This window comes from Neoarius graeffei, chromosome 22, assembly GCF_027579695.1.
Source record: "Neoarius graeffei isolate fNeoGra1 chromosome 22, fNeoGra1.pri, whole genome shotgun sequence".
Lineage (NCBI taxonomy): Eukaryota > Metazoa > Chordata > Actinopteri > Siluriformes > Ariidae > Neoarius > Neoarius graeffei.
This window is the reverse complement of record NC_083590.1, coordinates 6,152,736-6,173,014: the sequence shown is the minus strand read 5'-3', so window position 1 is coordinate 6,173,014 and position 20,279 is coordinate 6,152,736. Positions and strand designations below refer to the sequence as shown.

The 20,279-nt window shown below is 40.6% G+C and overlaps 1 protein-coding gene across 4 annotated transcripts in view; it reads right to left on the bottom strand.

The window, feature by feature from the left end:
* Nucleotides 1-20,279, bottom strand: part of LOC132870553 (NACHT, LRR and PYD domains-containing protein 12-like) — a 502,785-nt gene that overhangs the window by 2,842 nt on the left and 479,664 nt on the right. For all 4 annotated transcript variants that reach the window (XM_060904226.1, XM_060904227.1, XM_060904229.1 and 1 more), the window contains 2 exons: nucleotides 5,972-6,145; nucleotides 968-1,141 (listed from right to left, as the gene is read on the bottom strand). In XM_060904226.1, the coding sequence (XP_060760209.1) occupies nucleotides 968-1,141; nucleotides 5,972-6,145 (348 nt within the window). The remainder of the gene's footprint in view (nucleotides 1-967; nucleotides 1,142-5,971; nucleotides 6,146-20,279) is intronic.

The following is a 20,279-nucleotide window of genomic DNA, read 5'->3' as shown; positions in this document are numbered from 1 at the left end:
ACGTTTAAAGCCTGTTGTCCAATGAGCTTTCGTCTTTCTGCCCATTAAAACAGCGAGTACACAAAGCCCTAACAGACACTAATAGATGCCGAGGCTCCAGTGGGGGTCTGTTAGCTGTGTGTGTGTGTGTCAGGGGCTTTTCACACAGACTGCACTGTTCACCACGAAACAGTGTGAGTTTAATGAACAAACAGCGCCACACTGCAGTGAGATCCTTCATCAATCTGATTCACTCAGATACTGAATTACACCAAGACGGAGGAATAAAATCGACACTTTGGGAAACGTTTCATTGCTGCATTTGAATGAAATGTTCGGGGAAGCTGGACTTCCAGTGGCGTCTTAAAGCGATCACCACTGACAGAGATGGACTCAAACATTACTGACTGTTTTAACATTTATTATTATTATTATTATTATTATTATTATTATTATTATTATCATCATCATCATCATCATTATTATTAACTAATAATAGCTGCATTGTTGCCATGGTTTTCAATTTATTGGAAGTTCTTTTCTGCTCCTTTTTAATTTTTATTTATATGTAATGTTTTTTTCTCTCTTTATTTTTGTTCCTGCATCAGTTCTCTGGCATTAACGACTCATTTTCGTTTCAAATTCTATATTCCTGAGATCATTTCCACCATGTCACTGCTGCTCACACAGAGGGCAGTTAGTTTGAGTCTCAGGTGCAGTTTGTGGGATTCGTTACAGTGTTGTAGTAAATTTCACAGTGAGTTCAGACACATCGCTGTCGGATCAAGTCCTGTTTTGTGCTGCAGCTTCTCACATACGTCCATCTGACCCAAAGACTCTGTGACAAATCATCAGTGTGCAGTGAACAGAAACAATCTTCCTCCTCAGGACACTGATGATGAAGCTAAAACCTCTGCTTCAGTCTCACTATTAGAGAATGGGTCTTACTGAGGAGCAGCTCATGTGACTCTCAGAGAGATGATCTTACCTCAGTGTCTCCAGTTTACAGTGAGGATTCTCCAGTCCAGCACAGAGACGCTTCACTCCTGAGTCTCCGAGTTTATTAAAGGACAGATCCAGGTCTCTCAGGTGTGAGGGGTTTGATCTCAGAGCTGAACTCAGAGCAGCACAGCCTTCATCTGAGACACCACAATCCTCCAACCTGCAGAGACACAATGACACACACTTCATCAACAGATTCCCATCTTGGTTTAATACTGACTTTAAAGATGATGAGTGTAAAATTAATTTTATTATTCAGAATGTCATGAGGATTTAATATCACCTGTTTATTCTCATTAACAGTGTCATTAATAATGATAATACTGAGTGTTATATTGAGTTTCTCTCCTCTGTTGTGTGTGATATTAAACCATCAGCAGCTGAAGCTGAACAGAGAACAGCAGAGAGACCATGAACTTTAATCAGAGAGAGAGAGAGAGAGAGAGAGAGACTGAATCTCAGATGGGTCTCTACTAGACTTATAGTGCACTACACAGGGGCAATAAACTCATTTCTCTGTCGTCTACACAGTGCATTAACATGTATATCTATCATTTCCGTGTATATCTATCCTTCACTTCTTTCCGACTAAGACTGTCCAAGTAATCCAGTAGTAGAACTTTTTTAGCTGTAGTTTTCTTCGCACAACAGCAACAGATGCTGGACATCTCCGCTCGGCTTTAGTATGTGAACAGCCAATCAGTGGGTCCTGTATTATGATTTTTATGTCACAATTTACAACCAATGGGAGACACCCTTTGTCAGCTGTCCACCAATCACAGGCTCCCATGCCACAATGGAGGTTTGTTGATAAATATTTAGAAAATAAAAATATTATGAAATATATGAAACCAGGGCGGCACAGTGGTGTAGTGGTTAGCGCTGTTGCCTCACAGCAAGAAGGTCCGGGTTCGAGCCCCGTGGCCGGCGAGGGCCTTTTTGTGCGGAGTTTGAATGTTCTCCCCGTGTCCGCGTGGGTTTCCTCCGGGTGCTCCGGTTTCCCCCACAGTCCACAGACATGCAGGTTAGGTTAACTGGTGACTCTAAATTGAGCGTAGGTGTGAATGTGAGTGTGAATGGTTGTCTGTGTCTATGTGTCAGCCCTGTGATGACCTGGCGACTTGTCCAGGGTGTACCCCGCCTTTCACCTGTAGTCAGCTGGGATAGGCTCCAGCTTGCCTGCGACCCTGTAGAACAGGATAAAGTGGCTAGAGATAATGAGATGAGATGAGACCATCAAAAACAACAAAAAATGGTAATATATATACTGGTTAGAGGTAAGGAACATTATTCAGTGATATCGTTTATTATTAACTCCAATCGTGATATAAAAGTTTCAAGTTTGACATCTGCCCACTTCAACCGCGCTGCTGGCACACAATGTCCTTGACCCTCATCACCCTGAGCCAATTGGTATAATTACGACATATTTTTGTACTTTTATATATTGTCATGTTGATGAATAAAACTTAAATACATTTCCCGTGAAACAAGACGAGCTACTTTAGACTGGTTCCCTGCTCTCTTAGCGCAGAGTGAGGATACAGTCCATGTCTCTGACGCTTGGTAGGATTCATTTTATTCAGGAACCAGTCCAGAAAAACATGATTTTCAATAGACACAGGTGAACTTTGTTTTGAGGAGGAGTCAGATGTCATGATGCGTGATTCACTTTGCAGAATAATAATAATAATAATAAAGTTCAATTTATATAGCGCCTTTCACAAACCCAAGGACGCGTTACACAGGAGTTACCAAAAAAAAAGCCACACTAGGAAGAGTAGTGTGAGGTAAAAAGAAAAGTTTTCAAGTTAGCGTTGAAGGAAGAGAGAGTGGAACAGTCACGAAGCGATTGTGGTAACGAGTTCCAAAGTTTAGTAGCAGCAACACCGAATGATCTGCCACCCATAGATGCCAGTTTAAAATGTGGGACAGTCAGAAGTCCACAGACAGAAGGACTCTTGCTGCTGAGTTTTGGATGGACTGCAGGCGATTGAGCAATGTGGCAGGGAGACCATAAAAGAGAGAACTGCAATAGTCAAGACGAGAAAAAATAAATGCATTGACCAACATTTTGGTATCAGTTTCCAAGAAAAAAGGGCAGAGACGAGCAATATTGCGGAGGTGAAAGAAAGCATTCTTAGTAATTAGTTTAAAATGGGGTTCAAACATAAGGGTGGAGTCAAAGAGAACTCCAAGGTTTTTTATAACTTGGGAAGGACTAATAGACACACCATCAACATCAATAGTAAAACTGGAGAAGTTCAGAACCTGTCTTTTGGTACCTACTAAGAGAACCTCCGTTTTGCTAGCATTAAGTTTAAGGCAGTTCTTATGCAACCATTGTTGAAGGTCAGTGATGCAAGTCCTTAGCAGCTGGACAGAGGCTACGGAAGGGGTGATAGTGATGTAGATTTGAATGTCATCAGCATAACAATGAAAGTTAAGGCCATGGTTACAAATAATCTGGCCTATAGGAGAAACATATACTATAAAAAGAAGGGGACCAAGGACAGAACCCTGAGGCACACCTTGAGCAACAGTAGCAGTGGATGAGAACACCAATAGAGATGAACTGTTGCCTGTTTGCTAGATATGACTGAAACCAGGCTAAAGCTAAGCCAGTAATACCAAAAGAAGATAGTCTGGAAATGAGTATCTCATGATGTACAGTGTCAAAGGCAGCTGTGAGGTCCAAGAGAGCAAGGACATTGAGATGACCGGCATCAGTTGAGAGCAGGAGGTCATTAACAACTCTTTAGAGAGCAGATTCAGTGCTGTGCAGATTGCGAAAGCCTGACTGAAAGGGTTCATCGAGATCATTACGAGCAAGGAAAGTATGAAGCTGAGAGGCTACAACTCGCTCTGTTACTTTAGCTAGGAAAGGGAGATTTGAAATGGGTCTGTAATTGGACAGTGAAAGAGAATCTAGACCAGGTTTCTTTAGTATTGGTGTAACAGAAGCAGTTTTGAGGGAGATGGGAACAGTGCCTACAGCAAAACACTGATTAATCATATGAGCAATATAAGGGGAGATAGCAGATACCCAGGATTTAAGAAGTGCAGTGGGTGCAGGGTCCAGCAGACATGAGGAGGAGGAGGACTGAGTCATAATTTCCGATACTTTAGAAGAATCAACAGGAGAGAAAGCAGAGAGACAGCAGTCAGCTTTATGAGAAAGAGCTACTTGCAAGACAGAAGAATGAATTTCAGAATGAAAGTGTTGGTAAATACTGTCAATTTTATCCTTGAAAAAATCAAAAAAAGCCTGACACTGAGCAGGGGAGCTGGGAGTGGTTGAGGAAGGAGGCTGAAGAAGTTTATTTATTGTATTAAACAGAGCTTTGGGTCTATGGTTGCCACTCTTAATGATGTTAGCGTAGTAGGAGGACCAGGCAGCATTAAGAGCATCCTTATACTTTGCAATGTGTTCAGAGAAGAGTGAAAGATGAATAGTAAGGCCAGTTTTCTTATAAAGGCGCTCTAGCCGCCTTCCCTTGGCCTTCATGGCCCTACGCTCAGAGGTGAACCAAGGAGAGGCGTGATTCGCGGAGACCTGTCTAGTTTTAAGGGGAGTGAAAGTATTAAGTGTGTTAGATATAGTATTATTGTAAATAGAAACTGTATCATCAGGAGAGTAGAGATGAAAGTGGAGCAAAGAAAAAAATCCTGAACTTTTGAAAGTCAAACTAAGATTGGGGGGGGGGGGGGGGGGCGTCCCCCGAAAAAATTTTAATAACACGCAAACCCCTGCATTCTAGTGCATTTTAGTACTTATTTTCACTAAAACAAGTTATAACTTTTAAGCCTTTTTCTTTCATGTACATTAATGATTAACATGTCAAAAATATAAAATTTTATTCCCTTAGTTAATGAATAATTTTCAGGAGTGCATTGTTCTAAATTCAGAATTTTCACTATTGGATGTCAAAACTTATATAAAGTGATGCTGTCACATCTTATGTGCAATACTGCATATATGTTTAGAAAATAATAATTCAACTGATATTAAATAGTTCACACTTTCATGAAATTGAATTGATTCAATATCAAAACAGTCTTATTAATCCGATATATATTTATTGTAACAGTAAACTCATTCAGAACAGAAAAGATAAATCAGCCACATTATCTTGTAAAATTGAGCTTATTCAACACAAACTATTATCAAAAAGAATATTTTCTTATCATCATGCCACTTTAAAGATTTCAAACTATTAATAAAGCACTAAAACTTAACTGGTTTGAACTATATATATGTATATATATATATGTGTGTGTGTGTGTGTGTGTGTGTGTGTGTGTGTGTGTGTGTGAGAGAGAGAGAGACATGGAATGCACTGCAAAGTTCATAGTTTTGTAAAAGCCAAAGAAGACAGTCTGCTAGGGTAAGTGAAATCCAGCTGTGAAACGGACACCACTAAATCTAGACCTTCTCTTCTTCTTCGGTTGTTCCACAGCCTTACAGCTGTTTTGTTTTCTCTTACGCTTTCCCCAAAAGGTTCGTTCCATAGACATGGCATTTGTGACTCTTGTGTGAGCCGACCTGCTTCCTCTTCACACGCTCCGACAGAGAGGATGTGCTTCCATACCAGCTAAGGTCAGCTTTACAAACTGGGTCATTCACAACCTTTCCTTTCAGAGTTCAGTGTGAAAAGCTCCCACAATTTGGAGGTTTTTGTTTTTGAAGCTGCCTTCGCGCTTTTGTGAATTTCTCTCCAGTAAGCGCGAACGTCAAAGCATTCCGAGTTAGCGCGAAAAACACACGTGATGATGTCACCAACTAATCAACTATTACATCAGTTGGGAACTAATTTGGTCATCAGTTTTAGTCGACGAACTCGATTAATCGTTACACCCCGAGTGAACAGAAACAATCTTCCTCCTCAGGACACTGATGATGAAGCTAAAACCTCTGCTTCAGTCTCACTATTAGAGAACAGGTCTTACTGAGGAGCAGGTCATGTGACTCTCAGAGAGATGATCTTACCCCAGTGTCTCCAGTTTACAGTGAGGATTCTCCAGTCCAGCACAGAGACGCTTCACTCCTGAGTCTCTGAGTTTATTAGAGGACAGATTCAGGTATCTCAGGTGTGAGGGGTTTGATCTCAGAGCTGAACTCAGAGCAGCACAGCCTTCATCTGAGACACCACAACCCCACAACCTGCAGAGACACAATGACACACACTTCATCAACAGATTTCCATCTTGGTTTAATACTGACTTTAAAGATGATGAGTGTAAAATTAATTTTATTATTCAGAATGTCATGAGGATTTAATATCACCTGTTTATTCTCATTAACAGTGTCATTAATAATGATAATACTGAGTGTTATATTGAGTTTCTCTCCTCTGTTGTGTGTGATATTAAACCATCAGCAGCTGAAGCTGAACAGAGAACAGCAGAGAGACCATGAACTTTAATCAGAGAGAGAGAGAGAGAGAGAGAGAGAGACTGAATCTCAGATGGGTCTCTACTAGACTTATAGTGCACTACACAGGGGCAATAAAGTCATTTCTCTGTCGTCTACACCAATGTTTCCCAACCACTGTGTCACAGCACATTAATGTACCATGAGAGATCATCAGGTGTACCATGGGCAGTGTTTCCCACAGACCAGGTAGCAATTTGTGGTGCTCCACTGTGCCGATGAGGGAATCGTGTGCGGTGGTGTCGTGGCGGTCGGTGGAGTCGGTCATTGGGGTGTATGCAAAGCAGTGGCGGCTGGTAGTCTTTCAAACAGGGGAGGCTGGTCGGTTACGATATTTCCAGATTTTAAAAGAAAAAAGAAAAAACATCAATTTTGCCCATACTCTTGCCTCTGATCTGGCTGATTGTTGGCAGGGTCACAAACTGTGAAATAACAGGTTCTTTTGGCCCATTAGCCTACTGTCCAATATACATGATGGTGGTGTTGGGGGGGGGGTATATTTTAACATTTTATATTTTAAAATTGTGGCATGTTGTTTAAAAATTGATCATTATTGGGTGCCACACATTTCATTCAATGACACTTTCCCTATATTTTACTTATTTTGACTGAGAAATGTTTTATTGAAAATTTTGATAACCCTTCACTTTTAATCCAGGTCTGTAGTGTGAAATGTTCTCGGCTGTGTTTTTGTTTAAAAATGTTTTCCAAATTGTAGCTGTGTTTAATTAATATCCAGAAAAATATATATTCCAATATAATATACTCAGCATAAACATTTTAAATAGATTCTATATTTTTGGTTCATCCAGGACATATTACTAAAGTAGCCTATTTACTGTTGTTGATGTGGGTCACTTTCTGTTAGCCAATTCACTTTCTCGTACCAGGAGAGCTGAAAGGAACGAGTATTATTCCCTACCTTTTTCACCAAGTCAATTTGAGGCGTTGGTCTACCCTGCTCTTTAATTTTAATTTTTTCCTCGAAAGGAAGACTGGCAAATGGCTTCGCCAAAATTAAATCAGCAATGCTTGGCATCCGTGCGCAGCTTTCTTGCTAGCTGACTAGCCCCCTCAAGTTCAAGTTCAGTCACTCAAATAAACGAAATTTCTGGAACTAAGATAGCAAACTTGACAACACTATATTTACACTTTATTTACAATGAAAATATATACAAACTAAAAAAGCTGGTAGAAACCGTATGTAAAGAATGAAATCGAAATGTAAGCTGATCTCTTACAATACACCACAGCACCAGTATTGCCAGATACTGCTGATGTTTTCCAGCCCAAAATATGTTCAAAACCCGCCAAAATGCACTTAAATCCGCCCAATTAGGCGGTAAATCGCCCAATCTGGCAACACTGCACAGCACTCGCGAATCCGCATGGGACTGAACTGAAATTCACCGCTGCCTGTCTATAGTTGAAACGAGCTGTCAATCAAAGAAAATATCCGTCCGCTTTCACCAATCACCAGTCTCCTCGCGGAAACTGCCATGTCCCTCCCACTGTGAGGCTGGGAGTCCGTAGGCGGGCGTTTTCGCAGTATTTGTCCAATAACCGTCTTGCATTTTGAGATTGAAAGCGCAGAGCTCCCAAATGCCGTTGAAGTGCACTGAGGCTGGGCTGCATCGCGCTGTCACGAGGGGGAAAAACTCACGCACACATTAGGTGAACTGGGGAAAGTTATAACGGAATGATTTCGCACTGTAGTTGGGTTGAGCACATATATTTCTATGATTCTGGATCTGAAATAGCAATGTTATATGTTCGTCATTTTTAGAGGAGGCTGAGCCTCCCTCGTTGTCTTCAAGCAATCGCCCGTGATGCAAAGTGTTTAGAGCGGGCGGTGTTCAAACACAGTATTTTTTTTCAGAGTCACCTGCTGGGACTATTTTAAAGCTACAAGAAGCATTTGAGATTATTCAGTTCAATCTAAATTCTTTTAAGTTCTTTAAGAGAAGACAGCGAAAACAATTTTTCCCAGAACCCTGCCTGGTTTCATTCCTCGACCCAACTTTACATTACAGGGCAGGCCATTAGTTTGCTGGGCTTGATGTTGGTGGAAAACCTGTCTTTTAAATTTATGAAAATTACTCACCAAAACTGAAGTTTAGTTTTTACTAGAGATGCACCGATTGCAATTTTTTGGGCCGATTCCGATTTCCCATGCAGTGTGACCTGCCGATACCGATTCTGGCCGATTCCAATTTCATTTTTTCAAACCACACACAGCACACACAAGACTATTTTCTTTTTATCTTTTCTTTAATAGAACATTCTGCCAGATTTTCAGTAATAAATTTTCAACACCTCAAAGGTTGAAAACAAACAAAAAGACATTGTTCTTTGTAAAATCTTTCTTCATGTTTGGTATTAACATATTAATTCCTCATCTCATCTCCTCTAGCCGCTTTATCCTGTTCTACAGGGTCGCAGGCAAGCTGGAGCCTATCCCAGCTGACTACGGGCGAAAGGCGGGGTACACCCTGGACAAGTCGCCAGGTCATCACAGGGCTGACACATAGACACAGACAACCATTCACACTCACATTCACACCTACGCTCAATTTAGAGTCACCAGTTAACCTAACCTGCATGTCTTTGGATTGTGGGGGAAACCGGAGCACCCGGAGAACATGCAAACTCCACACAGAAAGGCCCTCGCCGGCCACGGGGCTCGAACCCGGACCTTCTTGCTGTGAGGCGACAGCGCTAACCACTACACCACCGTGCTGCCCCCATATTAATTCCTGAAATAGGAAATTCACACAAACATTTTTTCTTTTCCCATCCAATATCTGGCACAAAAACAACTTCCCCCTCATATATTATTTGCCTACTGCTATGGAACACACTTTCATAAGCCTATTTAGATCTGAAAACTTATGCCTTATAGAACAATGATATTGTGATTAGATTGAACTGAATAATCCCTTATGATTATTTTTGCATCAAAATACAAAAATAATTTCCAGTCATACGGTACTTATACCATAGCCATTCTATCATCTTTGTCAAATGTGTATTTGTAGAGTAATTTCCAATGGAATCAAGTGCAACCAAGGCTGTAAAACAGACATTTTTTTTCTCTCTCTTTGTACAAATCTAACTAGATGTTTGGTAATAGGCTAACATATTAATTCCATAATGGGAAATTCACACAACCACAAACGTTTTCTTCTTTTCACATCCAATATCTGGCACACACACAAAAAATTCACTGTATGTGGATATCCAAATATAGTGAATTTTTTTGTTGTTAACGGCGCGCGCCGGAGCCAGTTAGGCGCGCAGGACTGACACCGTTCTGCGCAAGCGCAACACAATCGCACTAGAAAGCATGTTCAAGCTGCCAGTGTAGCTGCAGTCTTTTTAGTTGCGAATTACGAGTATTTCCACTTTCATCTCTGTGTGATACACAAGTTTTGATCGGCAGAAAATCGGCATATTTTAATTTTGACCGGCCGGTCGCCGGTCATGGCCGATCACGTGAAAATCGGCCGATTCCGATTGGCAGCCGGTCAATCGGTGCATCTCTGGTTTTTACCTTAGTTTTTTGCCTTTTTGGTGGCAATCTTTCAATCATTCTTTAGTTGACATTCAAGGAATAAATTGCAAAAAACAAGCTGGAGGTTTTTATTTTAAATATTGAACTCAACACTTACCTCAACCAATACTAAAATGAAATAAATAGTATAATATAACAACAAAATAATAATAAAATATCATAATTAGATGTAAGAAACCACTTAAGGTAACACCAAGGCAGGCCCGGCGCCATGGGGGGGCGAAAGGGGGCGTCGCCCCCTCGTGGCTACAGCCCCGCCCCCTCAACGGAGACTCAGATCACTTAATTGTTTTCTTATGAAAATATAATGTATTATAGACGTATTAATAATTTGCATTTTCAAATACGAAATATTAAGTGGTTGCGCATTGCACAAAAATACATTTCACATAAATCACTACTAAAACTGGCACGGTAGAACAAATCTGATTGGTTGTTATGATTCTTACGTTGCAATCGTAGAATTCAACTGTATTAAGGTAGGATTATTTCAAAAAGCCTGAATTTAATACAACCCTGATTCCAAAAAAGTTGGGACAAAGTACAAATTGTAAATAAAAACGGAATGCAATAATTTACAAATTTGAAAAACTGATATTGTATTCACAATAGAACATAGACAACATATCAAATGTCGAAAGTGAGACATTTTGAAATTTCATGCCAAATATTGGCTCATTTGAAATTTCATGACAGCAACACATCTCAAAAAAGTTGGGACAGGGGCAATAAGAGGCTGGAAAAGTTAAAGGTACAAAAAAGGAACAGCTGGAGGACCAAATTGCAACTCATTAGGTCAATTGGCAATAGGTCATTAACATGACTGGGTATAAAAAGAGCATCTTGGAGTGGCAGCGGCTCTCAGAAGTAAAGATGGGAAGAGGATCACCAATCCCCCTAATTCTGCGCCGACAAATAGTGGAGCAATATCAGAAAGGAGTTCGACAGTGTAAAATTGCAAAGAGTTTGAACACATCATCTACAGTGCATAATATCATCAAAAGATTCAGAGAATCTGGAAGAATCTCTGTGCGTAAGGGTCAATTAAGGCTGGGTGCACATGATCTTCGGGCCCTTAGACGGCACTGCATCACATACAGGCATGCTTCTGTATTGGAAATCACAAAATGGGCTCAGGAATATTTCCACAGAACATTATCTGTGAACACAATTCACCGTGCCATCCGCCGTCGCCAGTTAAAACTCTATAGTTCAAAGAAGAAGCCGTATCTAAACACGATCCAGAAGCGCAGACGTCTTCTCTGGGCCAAGGCTCATTTAAAATGGACTGTGGCAAAGTGGAAAACTGTTCTGTGGTCAGACGAATCAAAATTTGAAGTTTTTTATGGAAATCAGGGACGCCGTGTCATTCGGACTAAAGAGGAGAAGGACGACCCGAGTTGTTATCAGCGCTCAGTTCAGAAGCCTGCATCTCTGATGGTATGGGGTTGCATTAGTGCATGCGGCATGGGCAGCTTACACATCTGGAAAGACACCATCAATGCTGAAAGGTATATCCAGGTTCTAGAGCAACATATGCTCCCATCCAGACGACGTCTCTTTCAGGGAAGACCTTGCATTTTCCAACATGACAATGCCAAACCACATACTGCATCAATTACAGCATCATGGCTGTGTAGAAGAAGGGTCCGGGTACTGAACTGGCCAGCCTGCAGTCCAGATCTTTCACCCATAGAAAACATTTGGCGCATCATAAAACGGAAGATACGACAAAAAAGACCTAAGACAGTTGAGCAACTAGAATCCTACATTAGACAAGAATGGGTTAACATTCCTATCCCTAAACTTGAGCAACTTGTCTCCTCAGTCCCCAGACGTTTACAGACTGTTGTAAAGAGAAAAGGGGATGTCTCACAGTGGGAAACATGGCCTTGTCCCAACTTTTTTGAGATGTGTTGTTGTCATGAAATTTAAAATCACCTAATTTTTCTCTTTAAATGATACTATTTCTCAGTTTAAACATTTGATATGTCATCTATGTTCTATTCTGAATAAAATATGGAATTTTGAAACTTCCACATCATTGCATTCCGTTTTTATTTACAATTTGTACTTTGTCCCAACTTTTTTGGAATCGGGGTTGTATTAACCCTGTTTTAGACATATGTATCAATCCTAACTACTGGGGACTAGTTATTGTGGGTGTATGTGTGAAATGCTGACACAGCCGCGCACACACAGACCTGTGATAAGGACAAGGGGCGGGGTCGTGCGGGTGGGCGGGGGTTTTACATGTACACTTACAAGTGCACTGTCTCTGCAATATCCTGTAACATGCAGTCAGTTTACGGGAGTAGTCTTTCCCCCACCGAATTAAACGAATTCAATCACAATATTGTGAATCCATTTTCTTTCTTTGTAGGCTAAGTTTATCTCCGTTTATGTTGGTGTATGTGTTTATATATGGTCCGCTTTGTGCGCAAATAGCGTAAGAATATGTGTCGTTGACATCACCCCCCATGCAGCGGGGGTGAAAATTCATCACTTCAGAGTGTTTAGTCCCCTACACGCCTAAACTGGGATCATGGATTAAGTGGTTAGCGTTGACTCGGTGCGAGTCAGGAAGGCTATTACTGGTGCAGCCGCGGGGTCTGTTGAGTTTTTTAAATTATGATTTTGGCCGCCGAGCCAAGTACCTTAGACTTGCATTGACGTTTTGTTTTCATGCCGCGGAGCTATTTGTATGTATTTTAAATGTAAAGGACTTGCCTGTAGGTCTGTGTGTGTTCTTTTATGTTTGGCATCTTTCCGGTTGTAACGCGTGTCTGTGAGAAAATTGGAGGGGAGGGTTAACAGGTGGGCACGGGGGTTGATAAAACTGCCCTGGTAATATGTCACATGATTTTCCCGGACTAAAGCAACCTTCGGGGCCGTGGTTTTGTGGTTGGCGCAGTTGTTTGAAACACGTTGTCAGACCGCCATCACTACTACACACTATATGAAAAATATTTGCCCCCTTGCGATTTCTAATTGCCCCCTTAGTAAACTGTTCCTGGCGCCAGGCCTGCACCAAGGCAACTAACAGTAATGAAAAAGCATTACCCTAATTGGTGCAAAGCCTGCATGCCCTATCAGAACATTTAATTCTGCGTGGCTTCCTGAAAAAAAACTCCAGTGCCCTATTGTAAGGGAAGTGATTGCTTAAACGGGATAATGCAATAAGGCCGGTTCCTCGCGTCAAGCTGCTACTGTCTGCATCAAAATTGGTTTATAGCCTGACTCAGGGATGTCCGTTTCCTGTAAGCCAAGAAGGCTATGATAAAGCTCATCACGAGCACAACGTCGGCTCCCTTTTAAAATAAGGGGTCGGAAGGCGAATCGGGACACGCCTCTCTCTCTCTGTGGGTGTGCGCGCGCGTGAACGAGAAGAAAGAGCACTATGAATGAACGGAACGATACGTAACGGATTTTTTTTTTCCAAAATTGTGAGTCTGATTGTGTGGCGATAAGAATCCATTGTGTGGCGCTGCGCTACACAATGGTCTATGTATGGGAAACCCTGGTGGGACACTATCCAATTTCACTTAATTGTTGCGAAAATTATTTATTAACTGCAAATAATTTGTCTTCGTTCGTCTATGCCAGCGACGTATCGTGACCGGCAGAACAATTAAATACTCTTCCAATAGATGGCAGCAGGTAGCTAATTACCCTGTGTATCTACCTGTTGCCATTCAAACAATAGAATTAGTAATGCTTCGGGTGTGACAGCGGTGATAGCGATAGCAGGGATGAGAGTTTCCCGCTTTTCGGTGGATTTCCGCTTTTTCTGAGTAAAAATCAACCTTTTTATATCATGCCAAATCCGTGGAGATTTTTTTTTTCATTTATTGAGGGGGTTGGGGTATGTTCCTTCGTGATACTCAAGCGTAATTCATTCCTACGACGATGTTACATGTTTACATTTTCGCTATCTTTAGTCTCGCCAAGTCTCGTGGTAGAATACGTGTTATCTACAATGTAATTGGCCAAAACATCGATGGCGAGAGCATGATAGCCAATCATAACAGCTCTTACAAAAGAAAGGACCGACAAGCTTTTGTCTTTGGCCAAAAAGCTGAAGAAGTTGAAATGATCAAATGAAAATGAGAAGTGACTGAACTATAAATAATTGTATAAAGTGTACATAGACATTATCCCATAAACTTAGCATTCGTTTGATTTAATACATTGAACATGTATATGATGGTCAGTAAATCTGAATTAATGCTGACAGTTTTGAAAACTGAAATATTTCAAAAGACTTCTTGAAGAAATCATATGCAACTAATGAGGACATAGGGAGAAAAGGTCAGTCACCCTAAGAAATTTTATTTCATATATGAACATTTTGATAATTAATAGAACTTAAGTTTCATGTGAATTTAGTCATTTTTGTTGATCATAAATTATAACCATAACCTTGAATGTAGAATGTGATTTTACTTTGAATTCAAACAATACTCCTATTGATTTGATACACATTTTCATGTAAATATATAAAAAAGACAACAGATATTTTTTATCTGCTACAGCTCAGATTGCAGGAAAAGTGGTTTGTAAGGCTTTATTTTTCAAAATTTTCCTGGGGGGGTATCCCCCATTGGCTTTGGCTTTATACACACACACACACACACACATTTTTGTTTGGTGGTGTGCCGTGGGATTTTTCAAATGTAAAATATGTGCCGTGGCTCAAGAAAGGTTGGGAAACACTGGTCTATACAGTGCATTTATAGAACACTATAGATTTATATTATTGGAGAATCAAGGAAGTAAACAAAGATCATTCCATATAAATCCTACAAACATTCAGCCACTCGTTCTCGAGACAGCGTGAGAACAAGAATCTCACACAAATGGGAATAAACCCCAAAGCATGAAGACAATAAAATTAACACTTCAGTCCTTGAAAAAAATCTCCCAGTTTTACGGCCCAATGTGCGAGCAGCACCCAAAACATACTCACCCGAAAAACAATTCCACTTGCCCAGAGCTTGAGTTTATTTTGGAGAGGACAGAATGCAGTGGATTTTTTTAATAGGTGAAGCAGCATCATTATGATAAATCCACAAAACCATCACACCAATATATGCAGACACATTCAGAAAGAAAAGTTCTGCTAGTAGAGGAATTCATAATTTAGGGCATATTAAGCTGTGGAGAGTTTTGAATGAGTATAATAATAATAATAATAATAATAATAATAATAATAATAATCTCATCTCATTATCTCTAGCCGCTTTATCCTGTTCTACAGGGTTGCAGGCAAGCTGGAGCCTATCCCAGCTGACTACGGGTGAAAGGCGGGGTTCACCCTGGACAAGTCGCCAGGTCATCACAGGGCTGACACATAGACACAGACAACCATTCACACTCACATTCACACCTACAGTCAATTTAGAGTCACCAGTTAACCTAACCTGCATGTCTTTGGACTGTGGGGGAAACCGGAGCACCCAGAGGAAACCCACGCGGACACGGGGAGAACATGCAAACTCTGCACAGAAAGGCCCTCGCTGGCCACGGGGCTCGAACCCGGACCTTCTTGCTGTGAGGCGACAGCGCTAACCACTACACCACCGTGCCGCCCATAATAATAATAATAATGCTGCAGCTTTGTTTCTGTTATCAGAGGAACCCAGTCCTGTACAAAATGTCACCGCGGAACCAGAGTGCATACATGTCAACCTTTGGTCAATCAAACCTGTATAACCAACCTCCAAAATCCGTATTTCCCTTATAAAATCCGTATAAGATGCAAATTAAAATAATTTACCTAAAATTTGAATGATAATTAACAATGATATATCCCAGTTACTTTTTATTCAATATTAATAACAATAAACCGTCAGAATGAATACAAAGCTCCAATGTTTGACAAAAACACAAAGTGTTATCAGCGTAGTTACGAAGGAAATACTTCGTTGTTTGGAGACAGGTTTCACCGAGCGGCTATTATGCGCGAGACTTCATATTAGCCACAAAGTCAGGAAAATCTGTTCGTAAAATTACATTATAATGACCAAATACAATGAAAAGTATTTTTCCAGTCTCACCTGTGAAAGGTAATCCCATGTGATCTCGTTTGGACGGTAAACCTGTTGGTACAGTTAAACGCAGCACATGAATGAGGCATCTTTATTCTCGGCTACTGTCTAGACGCTATACCAGAGACGGCTGAAGAATCTCCACTTTGCCACATTCAATATGGCGGTGAGGATGACGTATAATTCTACGCAGAAGGCGGCGTCTATGTTTATATGTCTATGACTTCACGGTTGGCGGGATTCTCGCAATGCGGTGTGCACATGATCAAAAGTGGAACGAAGTCTCGCTACCACAAGATAACGCGCGATTTCATAAGACTCTTTACTGGCTGTCTGTGATGTACAGTATGTTTGTAAGTGTTATGCGTTCTTTTATCATCGTGGGAATTGATTATAGCTCTAAATAAATATTGAAGTTTTTTTTAAAGAATCCGTATAACTTTATTTATACGCCCATATACTACGTTTATTGAATCAAATCCATATAAAATACGGACATTCCGTATAGGTTGACATGTATGAGAGTGTAGAAATGAACCTACAGTTCAAAAGAGTTACACACACACACACACACACACACACACTGAACTTTACAACAGCTGCACACGTGTGAAACAGAAATAAATCAACTAAAGCAGGAAAAAAATTATTGTAGATAAAACTTTTATTGTCCGTTACACACTGATCAACCTGAGTGACTCAGTTGTGCTTTTGAATCGAAAATAAATGAAAAGGGAACTGAACATTAACCGTTTACTGAAATTATTATTACAGGGTGATTATAGGTACTATATAACTACAGCTACAACTGGAATGTGCTGATTCTGTTAGCGTTTGTAATTATTGTACCGACCACTATTAGATAAAATTAAAATAAAATCTTACAATACTGTTTGAAAGTCTAGAGCAAGATATTTTGTTATTTTACAAATAATGACACTTCAGATATTGTTTTAACAATAATAAGCATCACTGTATAAATGACAGAGTGCAGATAGCTGTGTAACTACATGTCCGTGGGGTTATTGAGACATGGAGGGGTGGGGATGAGATCTAGCCCACAGTTTAGGTCAGAGCCCTTTGAGAGTAAATGCTTTAGCTTTCACAACATTCTGTTCCCAAAAACTGATGTCGGGAAAAAGTCTTTACACAAAGAAGGTTTTCTTGCTTCTGTAATATTTTTAAACTGTTCTTCTGTGTCGGGACTCTTCAGGAAAAAGAATGTCTATTCCAATGTGCAGCTAATGCTAACGCTCGGCCACAAATCTGCACCGTCACTCCAGTCGTTTCGGGGAATTCTGCACGGATCAGAACCGCTAATAAACTCTCATTTCCGTGTATATCTATCCTGCGCTTCTTTCTGACTAAGATTGTCCAAGTAATCCAGTAGTAGAACTTTTTAGCTGTAGTTTTCTTCACACAACAGCAACAGACGCCGGACATCTCCGCTCAGCTTCAGTATGTGAACAGCCAATCAGCGGGTCCCGTATGTGTTGATGATTTTTACAACCCTGATTCCAAAAAAGTTGGGACAAAGTACAAATTGTAAATAAAAACGGAATGCAATAATTTACAAATCTCAAAAACTGATATTGTATTCACAATAGAACATAGACAACATATCAAATGTCGAAAGTGAGACATTTTGAAATTTCATGACAGCAACACATCTCAAAAAAGTTGGGACAGGGGCAATAAGAGGCTGGAAAAGTTAAAGGTACAAAAAAGGAACAGCTGGAGGACCAAATTGCAACTCATTAGGTCAATTGGCAATAGGTCATTAACATGACTGGGTATAACTAGATAGAACTCGACGCCAACAGCGTCGATGGGGATGCCTCCGCCCGGTAGACTACACGCCTTATGAAGTTGTGATTAAGTTAATGTCAACTTGGTATTTAGTGTTATTATGCAAATTATGATATGCCACCTGACCTTGAAGTCTACAAGAACAGATAATATTTTGTTCACAAGGTTTTGGGGCAGACATGTGACCTCAAAGTAACCTTGACCTTTGGTCTTAATATTCTAATCATTTCATCTTTGTCCCCAGGTGCACAAATGCTGAAAGTTTGGTGAAATTCCTTTAATTAGCCTTTGAGATATTGAGTTCACAAGGTTTTCAGACAGACATTTGACCTCACAGTGACGTTAACCTTAGACCTTTTGATCTCAAAATCTAATCAGTTCATCTTTGTCCCCAGGTGCACAAATGGTGCAAGTTTGGTGAAATTCCTTTCATTAGCCTTTGAGATATCGTGTTCACAAGGTTTCGGGACGGACGCACGCACGGACAGACGGACAACCCGAAAACATAATGCATCCTGCACCTTAAGGCGGTGGAGGCATAAAAAGAGCATCTTGGAGTGGCAGCGGCTCTCAGAAGTAAAGATGGGAAGAGGATCACCAATCCCCCTAATTCTGCGTCGACAAATAGTGGAGCAATATCAGAAAGGAGTTCGACAGTGTAAAATTGCAAAGAGTTTGAACATATCATCATCTACAGTGCATAATATCATCAAAAGATTCAGAGAATCTGGAAGAATCTCTGTGCGTAAGGATCAAGGCCAGAAAACCATACTGGGTGCCCGTGATCTTCGGGCCCTTAGACGGCACTGCATCACATACAGGCATGCTTCTGTATTGGAAATCACAAAATGGGCTCAGGAATATTTCCAGAGAACATTATCTGTGAACACAATTCACCGTGCCATCCGCCGTTGCCAGCTAAAACTCTATAGTTCAAAGAAGAAACCGTATCTAAACATGATCCAGAAGCGCAGACGTCTTCTCTGGGCCAAGGCTCATTTAAAATGGACTGTGGTAAAGTGGAAAACTGTTCTGTGGTCAGACGAATCAAAATTTGAAGTTATTTATGGAAATCAGGGACGCCGCGTCATTCGGGCTAAAGAGGAGAAGGACGACCCAAGTTGTTATCAGCGCTCAGTTCAGAAGCCTGCATCTCTGATGGTCTGGGGTTGCATTAGTGCGTGTGGCATGGGCAGCTTACACATCTGGAAAGACACCATCAATGCTGAAAGGTATATCCAGGTTCTAGAGCAGGGGTGTCAAACTCATTTTGGTTCAGGGGCCATATACAGCCCATCTGATCTCAAGTGCACCGGACCAGTAAAATAATTACAAAATAACCTTTGCCAACTCCAAATCTTTAGCATTGTTTTTTCAGTAGGCTATGCTTTATGCTTCAGCCTACATTTGTAGCCTACATAATCACTGATCACAAGGGATCTAGATTATTACACATTTATTCACAGAGAGGCCAATGGATTTGAAATAAAATGCATTTCACTCTCAAACAACTGGTTTATTTTTATACAGTTGAGTGAATACATTTTTACATCTGACAACCTGAACCAACTCCCCACACTAAACTCAAGTGGGAGCTATGAAGAAAGTAGCCTAAACATCCTGCTTAAAAATGTGAATGTGCAAATTTATGAAAAATAAAATTAAATTAACAAACATAAAAGTTATAGCAGTGCATGAGCAAAACGATTAGGCTACATCAGATCAAACTATTTTGTAGGCTAGGCCTACTGAAGCTGAGAATGATATACTGCACAATATTCATTGTCTTTTAAAGTGAAACCATGCAGAGTCTTATTTTCAAAGAACTGCATTCTTCAGACTGCAAACATTTGTGAACATTACAAGAATTAGGCCCAGGCCTTAATGCTGATTAACCTCCCTCCCCGCTTTCTCTCACCAAGTCTATCAGCTGCTGCTGGCTCCTGACACTTGGCATCTTTTAGCCTTCACGAGGGCATCAATATCAGGTTTCAAATCCTGAGTAGCAGCATATTTCGCAATGTCATTCAAGTGTGCGTTTGATAACCTTGAGCGGTGCTTTGTTTTGTTGAGGTTCATGACAGAGAACGCCTGTTCACAAAGGTGGGTAGTCCCAAACATGGATAAAACCTTTGCAGCCAGGGATGTTAATTTGGGCTACCCTGGCAAGAGATATTGATAAAATGTGTCTAAGCCCACCGATGCAAATTTCTGCTTCATATCGGAATCACATTGCAAGTCAATTATCTCAAGTTGGATGTCAGCGGGCATATCAGAAGCATTGACTGTAAATGGCGAGCGAAAAAAGGCAAATTCGTCCTCAAGTTCACTGAAAACCTGAAATCTCCACTCGAACTCCTGCAGCAATTCTGTTATCTTGTCTTTGTATTGATCCAAATCAGCATTATGTTCGGTCGCACGCATAGCTGTG